The sequence below is a fragment of the Xenopus laevis genome, chromosome 6S, assembly GCF_017654675.1.
Source record: "Xenopus laevis strain J_2021 chromosome 6S, Xenopus_laevis_v10.1, whole genome shotgun sequence".
NCBI classification, from domain to species: Eukaryota; Metazoa; Chordata; class Amphibia; order Anura; family Pipidae; genus Xenopus; species Xenopus laevis.
In genome coordinates, this window is record NC_054382.1 from 63070411 (window position 1) to 63083834 (window position 13424).

Here is a 13424-nt window from a genome sequence, read left to right on the forward strand (position 1 = left end):
GTGATGCAACAGTGTCCTTACTAGATATACCAGTAAAACACAAGGGTCCTTTGGAGAAAGATTCTACAAGATACTCTGATAAGAGTTTGTAAAACAGATGATTCAAATGGTTATCTGAAAATGAAACCTTTTATAACAGAAGAATAAAACAAATGGAGCAATGTTTCTCCTTATCTCATTTATAGTCCTATTTTCCAGTGTAAATAATCTACCAAATTGCTATTTATTTGAGCATTTATCCCATGTGCCCTCCCACCTGATACCCCAATTTGTGACAGGCCACAAGGAATTTGATCGCATAGTGATGTCAATGGTCATGTAGATTTTTTAATGCAAAAAATATGGCAAAAAATGGTTAAGCAAAATTATAGCACCAATATGGCTAAGCAAAGTTATTTTCTTTTTTTCAGAAATTACTGATAAAAACCTCCCACATGGGTAACAATGGTTAAAAACTAGAGTAAAATGAATGATAACAATCCTAAAATATATAAATATATTGCTGAGTTACATAATACTATGTAAGCTTTGGCACCCACAGGTTTACAATAAACCATGCCATGTACAAAGTGAAAAAAAAGGTCACAATCATCCTTTTAGAGTTTAGAGACCTGCGGCTCCCCTCACTAAAAAAGCACTGACTGAGTTAGTCAGAGATAAATTGGTGAGGGGTAGGCAGCATGTAAGCATCCCCCCTTCTGCCTCCTAGCTTGCATATAATTTAGATGTGCAATGCAAGGAGTGGCAGGTTTGCTATTTGCTTCTGGGACCTGTCCTTAGCACCTGTCCTAAGGACAGGGCAGAGCTGAGCTGCACCTCTTAGAGCTGCTCTGTGACTGATTACTGGATTTTTTTTTATCTAGGCCAGCAACTACAGAGGTGCAAGTGCCCAGTAAGTGAGCACCAAGGGACTCATTTTTGTGCCCCTTAACACTTCTGCACGTGTACCCCCAGGGGAAGGGTAATTTATAAACACTGGGCTAATTTGCTTCTAGGCAGTAAGCCATGACACCCAATCCCATTTGCCTTCATTGTTCTACCCATGGCTGGTTGAAAAAAGATAATCACTGATTGGTTGCTAGGCTTACCTACCAGGCGCATCTTTGTCCAATGTTTATGCAAGAGCCCCTTTGACTCCAATAGTGATTTACAGATTACGAAATTTTATTTGGAACAGATAAAGATTTCTAAACTGAACATGTAAATATAAGAAAAATGATGTAAAGATTTTATACTTTATTATTATATACATTTACTTTTTTTATATTGAAATACTGCTAATTAAATGTTATTTCTTTCTAAATATGTACCCTTTTTTTATTAATATGTAAGTTCACTTTATTCCACTGTATAAAGCAATGATTCTTACTGTTTTCAGTGTCATTCAATGTCTAGGTGTGCAGTGTTATAAATAATGTAGAATTAATAATGAATGGAGGGCACACCAAAACTTTCAAAGGTTAGCGAGAGGTGCAGAAACAAATGTTACCCCTACTAAAGGTAACCAATATCAATAATTAATCTGCATGTTTGCACACTCAAAACCAAAACAGAAACAATTTAACGAAAGGGTGGTTTGAAAAAATAATTTTTACTTTTGTTCAAAGAAAAACATTTTACATGGACAACGCCATACAACACATGGCATAATTTATACAATGTTAAAAAAGTAGCATAGAATATCAACCACCCATTAGTTATATGTAGCAAGCAAGAAATCAGCAAGGGAGCGGTTTGACAAAGGCCTTGGTGCCGAAACGTTGGGGCCATTCTCATTTTTCTGGTAGGTGTATCCGCTCCCTTGCTGATTTCTTGCTTGCTACATATAACTAATGGGTGGTTGATATTCTATGCTACTTTTTTAACATTGTATAAATTATGCCATGTGTTGTATGGCGTTGTCCATGTAAAATGTTTTTCTTTGAACAAAAGTACAAATTATTTTTTCAAACCACCCTTTCGTTAAATTGTTTCTGTTTTGGTTTTGAGTGTGCAAACATGCAGATTAATTATAAATAATGTAGCTTTCAATATGATCTAAATTATGGTCCATTCTAGTTGGTATATCAATATGAACCTGGAGCAATAAATATTTTGTATGATTTCAAAAGAATTCTACCTTTATTCTGTCTAGAGAAAAATATGTATTAATGTTCTGCTCTGTGTCTTATTTATAGGACGATTAGCTATTTTGCATTTAGCATTAGTAGTGAAATGTTTTGGACTAAGTTCTGTTAAGATGTTATGATATATTTGCAGCATAAAATCTCTGAATATTTTTCAGTATTTGCACATTGTTAACACTGGAAAGTGCAAAATAAAATTAGCTGTTTCTATTTCACACGGTTTTCTGCAGTTATTACAAAAAAATATATATTTTTCTCTTGTTCATAAATTGTTCTTCCTTAGCAAACAGTTGTGTTCTCTCTCTCTCTCTCTGTTTTTTACAGACTTTCACAGATTTAAAGATACATATATTGATAGATAGACATATAGGGCATAAATCCTGTATAATGCGAAGCTGACCTTAAGGGGCAGACTTATCAAAGTGTGAAATTAGAGCACACCACAGTAAAATTCAGCGACTCTTTGTTAATTCCTATGGGATTTTTAGAGGTGTGTTTATCAATGTGTGCATGGTAAAGTTCACTATTTGACAAATGTGCCTCTAATAAACTGCATAGGAATTTTAATATGGTGAGCTCTAATTTACCACTTAAATAAATCTACCCCTTAAAGCCCTGTGTACAGCAGAGTGTTCCCAAAATTTGTCTGGAAAGAACAGTAAGATAAATGAGCAGAATCCAAATGATTTGATTGAGACCTATCCAAATAGACTGAAAGGTGTTTTACATTTTAAATTCTTAAATATCATCTCTTTGTTTTTGTCTTGGTTCCTTTAGGAATGTCTTGCCTCCAATATGGATCAATGCAGCTTAGTTTCTATCAAGTGCAAGGTACTGTTTTATTATTACAGAAAAAATAAATCATTTTAAATATTAGGATTCTATATGATGGACTATGAGAGATGGCCTTTTTGTTATTCTGAGATTTCTGGCTATTTAATTTCTGGATATCCCAACACTGAATTTAGCATTCATTCTGTGCTATGGTTATTGATGGTAATCCCAATATGTGCAAAGTATCTATAACATCTAGTTAAAATATCTTGTACATTTTGTGACACATTTATATTAACTGTATAATGTTTGTGCGTTTATGATAAGTACAGTATGCGGTGAATCATAGCTTAAATTCAAGTGATAACTAAAAGTGTGGAAGCTGACAGACTTTTTGCTATAAAATTTGCTGTAGGGGTGCCAAGAACTGCTTTTGTGTAATTATGTCACTGAACAATGTCCATGTTATGACTCAACTGAAGGACTGAAGCTTCTGAGGGTTACTAAAGTCTTGTTGGTATGTAAAGAAAAGCATTATAGGTGGCAAGTGTTTAATTATCAATGCAGCCTCAGGTGCAATCGGTTGTTCATGTTATGATTAAGACTTAAACATCACTGATATCCCATTATGCTAAATACATATGACTAAATTGCTTCTTTTAAATGGATGCTAAATCCTTTCATTGACATGCTTGCTGTAGTCAGCATTTTACATTAGAATAAGTAATTACAATAATGTCCTGGGATCTTCCCCTTTGTAAAACGTATATCCTATAATGTTCCTATGATGTCCATATGATCAACCATTAAGCTAAGCTTTAAGGACACAGTTAAGTAATTCTGCTTAAGCACGCACAGAGCAATGAACATCTTAGTCATTTCATTGATTATGCTATGCTCACAATGTCTTTAAATGTAGCATTTTGCCTCCTAGCACTTGGTCGATAATGGGAAGATCATGGCTATAAGCAAAAATTCATTGAGTTCCATTTAATTGCTCATTGGTTAGTCCTTCTATTATTCTACAACTGATTTTTAGACTATTATGGAATCTACATTATAGCTGTGACTGTGAATTGTATTATGTCCCTTATCACCACTAAATAATTAAAGGATATTCTATACATAGGACAATGAGCAAATTTAAATGATTTTCATAAATGGCATGAGAACTTAAGTTCACTTGAATTTTTTTGCCTTTTATACCTTTATTTGTGTGCATTGCCTAAAGTATTATCTGTGGGAAGTGTATGTAAGATGCTACCTCTGCTTTTAGAAAGCAAAACCTATTTTGTTGTGCAATACACATTGTGGTGCAATTTTTTATCATTTAATTTTTCTGCTGCAACAATTTTTTCACGGCAACTTTTTCTATGTAGAATACATTGGAGTCTAAAGGCATATTTCACTGCGCAAAATACATGGGGGGTATAGGGGCTTTTGTCATAATCATTGCATAATTTATAATTCTATGAAATTGCTTTTTGTAAAAACATTCACCAATGGCAAAATTATGAATTTTTCAACTAACTTATAAACGGCTCAAAAATGTTGCACATCTCAACAAATTCTTTTAATATAACCGGTGAACAGACACATTATTTTGCAGTGTTTATGCAGTATATTTGCACCTAAGGACATTATGGTTCCTAAACCTCTTCACCAAGGTCTCACAATAATAACAGAACCATTTTGTGCAGAAAAAAGAGCACGTTAGAGCCGATTGAAAATGTAACTGCAGCTATTGACATATATGAAGCCAAGAGTCATTATTTGTTGACCACCAGAATTGCAACAGTGCCTCACAGTTCTGAAGCTTATAAAAGTATGTTTTCACAGTAACTCTACACAATTAACAGTAATAAGCAAATAAGTTAGTAATACGCTAGGTAGCTAGTAATATACATACTGTTTTTGTCTGCAAGTTCAACAAATGTGCCATACTATAAGTAAAGTGAAAAGGATTTTATTCACAGTTAATCTTTTGAAATGTTTATCATTACCTTACATAGTGTGAAATTTTAAAACCACAGATTTTAGCAAATTGCTTTAAGCTAATTGCTTTGGAACCATGTGATTTACTTAATACACGTACATATGCAGTCTACATCAAGGGGGGTTAACATTTAAAAATGCATTGGATAATGTTTGACATTTACTGTGCTTAGTTTTATGCTGAAGGAAGCAGCAGAGGTTTTTTTTTTTCAAGTATAGATGTAAAAATACAATAGCCCGGTAATAGCTACTGTATGTACAGCAATTGTAACTGAGGTTCTCTGTACAATAAGTAATATCCATTTATACAAACAATTTTTTTAGTAATCAGCCAACACAACCACAAGCATTAATAAATGAATATTTCATATTTGCTTTGTTATGTCTTTAAATATGCAATGGCACAATGGAGGCTACATTTTTTTATAGCATTCGTACAAGGTTGTGTGTTCCTTTCCTTGCAGAGTAAGCTTTCTTGTACTCTTTTGTAATGACATAATACATTTTTATTGATTTCTAACTACTTAAGTGTACTTCTGTGTGATCCTTTTGACCTGATCTGGACCAATGCTAACAGGCCAGAGGCCACAGTGTCAATTAGTGTCACTAAGCAACTGACCATGGCACTCTTACTAACAAAACCACACAACAAATGCAAGCTATTCCAATACGAATTCATGATTTTACACTACATGCAGCAGGATTTCCTGTCTTTATATAGTTTATATCATATTCATGAGAGCTGCGTGTGCTTACAACTATGCATTCCATCTGGTTAATGTAAACCATTTTCCTCTAACACGATGAACTATATCTCTTGAAACAGACGACATGCAGTACCAATTTACAAAAAGAGACAGCAGGAAATGGCACTGTAACTTAAGAATTGCAATATATAAATTGTAGTCAACAGTAGAGAAACTAATAGAGACAACGTCTGTGTTAAAGCTTTAAAACTGTTGTCTCAATCAATATGTACCACTGTCATGCTCCTCTTGTGAAGGTTCTTCCTGAATACATGTACATCTGTGAAATATGAAGAAGAACCTAAGCCCTCTGCAGAATTTAAGATTTGAACTCTCTGATCAGCAACTTTACAACTGCAGAAAAATGGCCAGATTTTAAGTTTTATTCAATTGTATGCTATGTTTTTAACAGATTTCCTGATAAACCACCATATATCTGGATTTTAGTGTTCGCTGGCCAAACATTAAATAACGTAATAAAAACCAAACATAAGAAATCCGAATGAACAAAAGGTGCTCTAGTTGCCCCATATATAACAAATCAGTTTACAGCCCAAAGGCTGGTGGCATGACTTACAAACCAGTACCACTGCAGGCATAGCTTACAAATCAGTAAAATGAAAATGACAGTAGCTAGGGCATCCATCCAGCTACCATGCTGATGGACATGTCCTTGTATGTATGCATCTGGCCTATTTAATAGTTTTGAGAGACTGCAAAAAGGTGCCAAAGAAGCACCCAAGGTCATTATAACATGATTGGAGTATTCCATTCAATTCCATTGGTATTTCATTATTTAGGGGCCAAATATTTAAAAATTAAATCCACTGGTCCTTGCTGAAATAGGCCCAATGCATCTAAGACATACAACTACTATTACTTAATTAGGTGTAATAGTGAGAAATTGTAATTTTCTGATAAAAAAATGTTATTTCTACATTCCACTTTTACAGCCCCTATGTTACAACAGATATTTCATTACTCATTTCATTACTCATTTCATTACAAATAAAAATTAATGGCCTTGCTTTTTTGCATGCATTAATAAAGGAAGCAAGAGCTTTAATTAGTTAGGATAAAAATGGTATTTTGGATATTATTAGTTAGTTAGAATGTAAAATGCCTACCAACTGAAAAATAATACCTATTAAAAGCTTACTGCTTATACCTTTTAAATACACCTTATTAATAGTACACTTACAACTGATAAAATGTATAGGTCATCAACATTTTAGACATTATATAGTACTTTGCTTAAATCTAAATATTTTTGTTCACTTGCATGTGATATGTTGTAAATACAGAATGCACTCTATAAACCTCACATTACTGTCTGGGCACTAATGCAAAAAGAAATATAAACAGAAAGTAACAGCACTAGCATTGGAAAACCTGACAAAGGTATTTGTCCAAAATGAAAAATTTGTGCTGTCGCTACATTTTCTGTGTGTGTGACTATAAATACATACAGTATGGCAGAAATTAAGCTTAAATAGAATAAGGTCACACTGTGCAGGGATTTACCAATATCTGCATAACCTATCAGGCAAGTGGAGCATGTCAATTGAAATTGGTGCCTGTACATAAATAGTGTGCATCATTCTATCCATGGCAATGAACAGCTCTCTATATATTAATGTGAAATAGACTCTTTAAAAATGTGCTTAAAAAACTGACAGGATCAATGGATAAGATACCCTGTACCCAAGTATAAAGAAATAAGCACAAAAGCTATATGGAAAGCAGGATCTAAAATATATATTTAATTTATGGATTTATTCCAATATACCTGTATGCTATTTTGTGACTGTTCTAGAAATTATAGTTTTTATGATTAGTATTTATTTTGAATCCACTTTAACATTATGACTCAGGCATGTTTCTGGCAGGTTCAGTTACCTGGAAGTGTATGTATTGCTAATTGTATGGGGGTAGATGCAGCTGAACAGCTCCAAACTGCTTTGTTCCAAGGGTTGCCTTGGAAATGGCCTGAACTGCTCAACAAGAAATGACTGCCATCTTCAGGCACTTGCTCAGTCTAGTGCTAAATATATTGACTACTACTGCGACTAAATTGTGTTGCAATAAATAAGGGGGGAAAGATTAATTAATAAATTGATTGGAAATGATTATTGCATAAATTAAATACCATCAATTACATGATGGAACAATCATTAGGTAGGTGCACTGCTACTTGCATATTTTGTGAAATCCTTAGTCAGTTTGCTTTGTTGCACATCATGTATGTGGAGTGCTTCACAGTTGGGTACTGTCTGTATTGTATCTAATTGTAAGCATAAACAATGTCATCATTTTTTTTACAATAAATAAGGATTCTTCAGCTAGCCCTACTGTATGTACCTACAAGTAACCATGGAAATATGGAATTTAACCAAGAAATGTCCGTTTTGTAAAGATAGCTGTGGCAGTGTCAGCAATACTGATTAGTATTCAACTGCTAAATACAGCTAAAAGGACGTAGTTCCCTGTGCGCATTAAATAGGCTGCAAAGGACAGCAAGAATCACTATCAGCCTCAGCATTTCATCTCAGACCCTATAATACCCCTGCATTTCCTGTTTACAATAGATAATCAACGTTGTTTGCAAAAAAAAAAATACTAAATATGGTGCATCTGTTGCTAAATCGACTGAGAGGGAGGGGGTGGTCTTAATAAAATTCCAATATTCAAAGTATAGGAATCACAAGAGTCAATAAGGTACATGCAGTTTCTGTGATGATGAGGGTGATTGGTTAAGATTTTATTTAATGTACGGTTTATATATAGTTGTATAGATATATTCACAGTAAAAACATAGCAGGAAAGGTAATCATGCACCTATGCAGCATCATGGAGGAGCCGTGCGGCAACTCTGCATTCTCCTCACCCACTCCTTCATATGTTATGGAGAAAGCGTCTTGATGAATGTGTGTAGGCATCCAAAGAAATACATACGTACACACATACATATATACATACAAATCCATACATCATCACTCTCTGCTCAGGTAATTGGTGCAACTGCTCAAAAATCAGTTGCAGGTAGTGCATGCCTTTACAGCCAATAAAACAGCAATGGGTGATATAATGAACCCTTTCCTTGTCACCAGGAGATTACTACACATATTAAAGCTATTTCAGGTATCCAGAGTACATCTATGCTCCTAAGGTAGCCATTACTATCATAAAAATGTATAGCTTCTTACCGCTGTATCATAAAGCTTTAGGTCCAAGAAGTAAGGGTGCAGGAGGGATATATTGCGGATCTGATCGATAGCCAGTTGTACTGCAGGCAGGATGCCTCTGCCTATATTCCCCTTTGCTACAGTCTCGTTGAGAGGCATCAAGCCCATGATGGATAACGAGGTGCCATTGGCAGCCTGTTCGATTGTCGTACTCCTTGATCCATAAACTAAACCAGGTCCCAATCCCAAACCCAGTACCAGCAGCAGGCATTGCGGAGGCAGTATTGGCATCTGAATGGCAGGTTTAGGTGAGACGCCGGTGGCAGATTCAACACCACCAGCAACAGCAGCTCGTGGGGTTTCAGCACCACGGAGAGCGCACGGCGAGTTCCAGCGCCTCCTCGGGGATGGAGCCATAGCTGCGTGTGACTGCAAGGTACACTGAGCGGGTGCGCCTCACTCCTCTCTCATCTCACAGGCGACAAGCAGGCATCGGAGCACAGAGGTAGCACATACACAGCACGAGCTCAAAGGCGAGGAGGGGGAATGGACGTCTCCAGTCCCCTTTCGGTAATGATAAAGGGCGCAGTGTTTTTGTCTATCATTTAGATCTGGTGTAGGCAGGTTACAAAAGAATCAAAAGCAAAAAGATAAACCGAAGGCAAATCATAGCAGGTATCCAACGTGCATGGAGGCTTATAGGAGACCTTTTCTTCTCATTCCTATTTGTTTTCCTTCGAGGATAAGGGTCTTCTCCCCCTCCCTTCCAACACACACACCCCTGACAATCCTTCTGTCAATGGCGCCTCCTCCTCCCGAGTTCCCAATTGTAACCCCGCCACCACCGGTGCTAGAATCACGGGCATGTGCAGAGAGGTGTGCAACACAAGAGGCAGAGCTCCTTCATTACATTCTTTGGCAAATACGTCTGTTCAGCGCTGTACAGTCGCGTATCTTGCAGAAGCTAAGTGCTGCAGATCTAACCTACTGTCTGCACCTAGCCAAGCAGTTCCCCAGAGACCAGACCGATGCCAAACATTCTACGATCTGAACACTCTGAAGAGAAAAATCTCTGCGCGCTGCGGAATCTCCAGCGGTGACAGACGCAGGGAGAAATGCCGCATTGCTGCTATACAGACGTTTGCGCTTAAAGCTTTGAGCGGTGCGCGATCGCTTTTCCAGAGGGATGAGATGAGAAATGCTTACATGCTGTACGCCTTTCCTGGCGACTGTACAGTGATTGGAATTTGCTGTCACAAACAAGCCTTCAATGCTGAGTGCAGACTGCAGCACCTTGTGCCCAGTTAGGACCATCAAAAGGTTTGGGCACAGGGCTTTAAACAGATTACAATTACTAGCTTGCAGAGGATTGGGAACATACAGTACATATTTATTTGCGGTTACCTATTGAACTGCTTAGTGGTATAATGCTTCTGCAAACAATCAGCTCTTGTGTTTTTTACTCCTCCCTTTTGGGGCCAGTGAAAATACATTTTTCCTACATAGGATTGGAAAAGAACCTTTTATGGTTGAACTCCTACAACTCCACACTCGGTATGCTCTTTTTGGATTTTTTATGTTATACATGTCTTTTTTTCTACATGTGTAACAAACAAATCTGATTTCAAATATAGATTTTTGCATCTTAACATGTATTACCCATATTTCAATATTTTGTAGCAATAACAACTAGCTTATGGGGGTAAGTAGGTACCAGCAAAGACCACAGTTTAGTAATGATTTTGACCCATTCTTCCAGGCAGATTTACTACAGGTTGCTAGGGTTAGTCTGATGACACTTGTGAACTTTCATTTTCAAAGACTGTCACAGATTCCGAGTTGGTATCAATACTTTGACTGGGTAATCAGAGGGTGCTCACCTTTTTGACTTTAGCCACATCTATGTTATCTTTGGAATAGTGCTTGAGATTTTTGAATAAATACAGCCATGTAGCATGGTACTACTGTCCACATAGCATGATGCTACAATTACAGTAGATATTGGGCAACCATATCAATAGCTCTGCACAAATTGTACCTGTATGGGAGGGTGGCATCAAAATGCCATTGATCCAAGCAACATCTAAAAATACATGCTCAAGCCAAAAAGAAAGAGAATTACCCAGCTGCAATGTGGGAAAGCGTTTGGGTCAAAGGTTCAATGAGATATGTTTCATGTAACTCTAATACCAAAGTTGCAGCATCACACAGTAGGGCTGCTTTTCTTTATCATTGGGAAATAACTACCATACTATAAAAAGGGAAAAATTGATGGTGCAAAACACAGTACTAAAACATATTTTGGCCTGCTAAAAACAGAGTGTTGGGCAAAAGTACATTCTTCAGCAGGACAACGATCTCAAACACTAGGCCATAATAACACTATAGTGACTCAGAAGTAAAATGTCTTAGAATGCCCTGGTCAATACTCAAACGCAAACAAAACACCAATAGCACATCCATTGCTGTGACATCAGTTGTGGGTTATTTATTTAGCTCATGGCTTGACAAAGGGTCTTGTTTAGGCCAGAAACGTTGTCACTATTATGAGCTAAATAAATAACCCACAACTGATTTTCATAGCATCGGATCTGCCATTGGTGTTTTGTATGTGGTTACAAATTTTGGGCCCTTGGCAGTTTTTGGGGCCATACACCTAAAGGCACCTGATACCAAACAGGTAATACTGGAATCAGCACTCCATCTCGGTACTGGTCAATGCTCTGATCTCAATCCAACTGGGAATCTGTGGAACTATTCAAAAATTGAGGTTCACAAGTATCATCCAACTATCCTGAACAATATGGGAGAATGAGCAAAAATAATTTCTAAAGAGTTTGATACGCTCATAAATACCTTAAAAAAACTTGCACCTGTTGTGCTACAAAAGATACAAAATGAAATCACCATGATCATAAAGTGGGCAAAATAGTAAAATGGGAACATTAAGGGGGTTATTTATCAAAATCCGAATTTATCTGATTTTTTAATATAAAAAAGTCAGACCAAACTAGAATACACTATTTGACTTTATTTATTATTACAAAAGCATGATTTATTCGGACCAGATAAAAACTCGATAAAATTGAGAGAATCACGAATCATATGTTTTTTTTCAGATTTTTTTTTCCAGAATAGCTTGATTTTTTTCAGGCTTTTTCCTGAAAAGCCCGAATTTTTTGTATTTTTGCCCGAAAAATGAGTTTTCAGGCTAATTCCAGTGCAGACCACAGAAACTTCCAAATAGTATAGGGACCTCTCCCATTAACTTATATACAACCTCGTCAGGTCTGAGATGGCAGATTTTTAGATTCCAATTCTTGGCAGCCTCGGGGTATAATAAATCTCAAAAAATTCCACTAAAAATTTGGATTTTATAAAATAAAAAACTGTAGCATTTGGACTTTAATAAATAACCCCCTAAGAGTAACTTGCAAAAAACTGCATAGTGTGCATAAATAGGAATGCTTTGTTTAAATAACAAAGTATAGTATAGCAATCAAGTACCGTAAGTAGAAAGTGGAATCCATATTAGAATATCTATCTACAGTACCTATCTATCATCTTTAGAAACGTATAGAAAAAACCCTTACAGAGTTTTTAATGTTAAATTTAATCAAATTAACTTTTTGGAATTCATTTGACAATTATTGCTCGATAAAGGCTTAGGGTCAGCCAGAAAATTGATTTTCCCTAAAATCATTACACATGCAGGCACTCAATCTATATGCATGTTTGTGTGTGCATCCTTTATGTGCATTTCTGATTTAGAAGAGATTAATGGAAAGCCTCCTGGTTTCCTGTGACTCAGGGACCACCTGATGTTGAATTTTGCACATACGTATGCACTCTCTATTCTGTTGGTTTTCACTCTGCTATAACTGGAAACCTCCTCTTTTCAGCTTAATTATGCCCCCCCCCTCTAGTGAAGACCCAACCCTGCGCTATAACCCCTATTACTGTAATATGGGGTATAATGCATCCTAGCCTTATGGAGTTCTCCCTTTTCTAGAAACAATGCTAGCCTCAAGACTTTGTGTTGCTTTTTTATTTTGTATATACTGTAGTATGTATGATGCACTTTAAGGAGCTTACAATATAACTGAACCCAGGCTTTCCTGAAAGAGTCTGGTGTTTCAGACCATTGTCTTACAGAGCAATACCTTCTTTAACTTGCCTATGAATTTAAGTGATACTGATCTGCTTTAGTTATACTGTCGTTTTATTTTTTTCTTTTCCAATTCTTTTATATTTTCACTTCTCTATATATCTGTCTGGTAGTGTTTCTGTGTGTGTATTTCCGCATCATGTTATGTTTTGGGTAGCTGAGGATGAGTAGAGTATAACAGTGCTTTATTAGCAGAGTCATGCAGGCATTACACAACAGTAAGCTTTCACTTTTAAGCTACCAGGAAGCATGCACAGTATGTCTTGAGCACAGTGACATCTACAGGCCATTTGTATAAACACCACATATTCCCCCTCTAGTAGGAAAGCATTTGGGCAAATATAATAAACAACAACAATGCATCTTAAAGCAATAATATACATTATTCACATCACATAGTCCTGGGTCCATGCAGGTAGTTTTCTGATTC

General features: G+C 36.3%; 1 protein-coding gene across 1 annotated transcript in view; it reads right to left on the bottom strand.

Annotated features, from left to right (window-relative positions):
• Positions 1–10102, bottom strand: part of gabbr2.S (gamma-aminobutyric acid (GABA) B receptor, 2 S homeolog) — a 338466-nt gene extending 328364 nt beyond the window's left edge. Inside the window, exon 1 of the mRNA XM_041567636.1 lies at positions 8848–10102. Within this exon, the coding sequence (XP_041423570.1) occupies positions 8848–9243 (396 nt within the window). The 5' untranslated portion in view covers positions 9244–10102. The remainder of the gene's footprint in view (positions 1–8847) is intronic.
• Positions 10103–13424: the final 3322 nt, after the last annotated feature.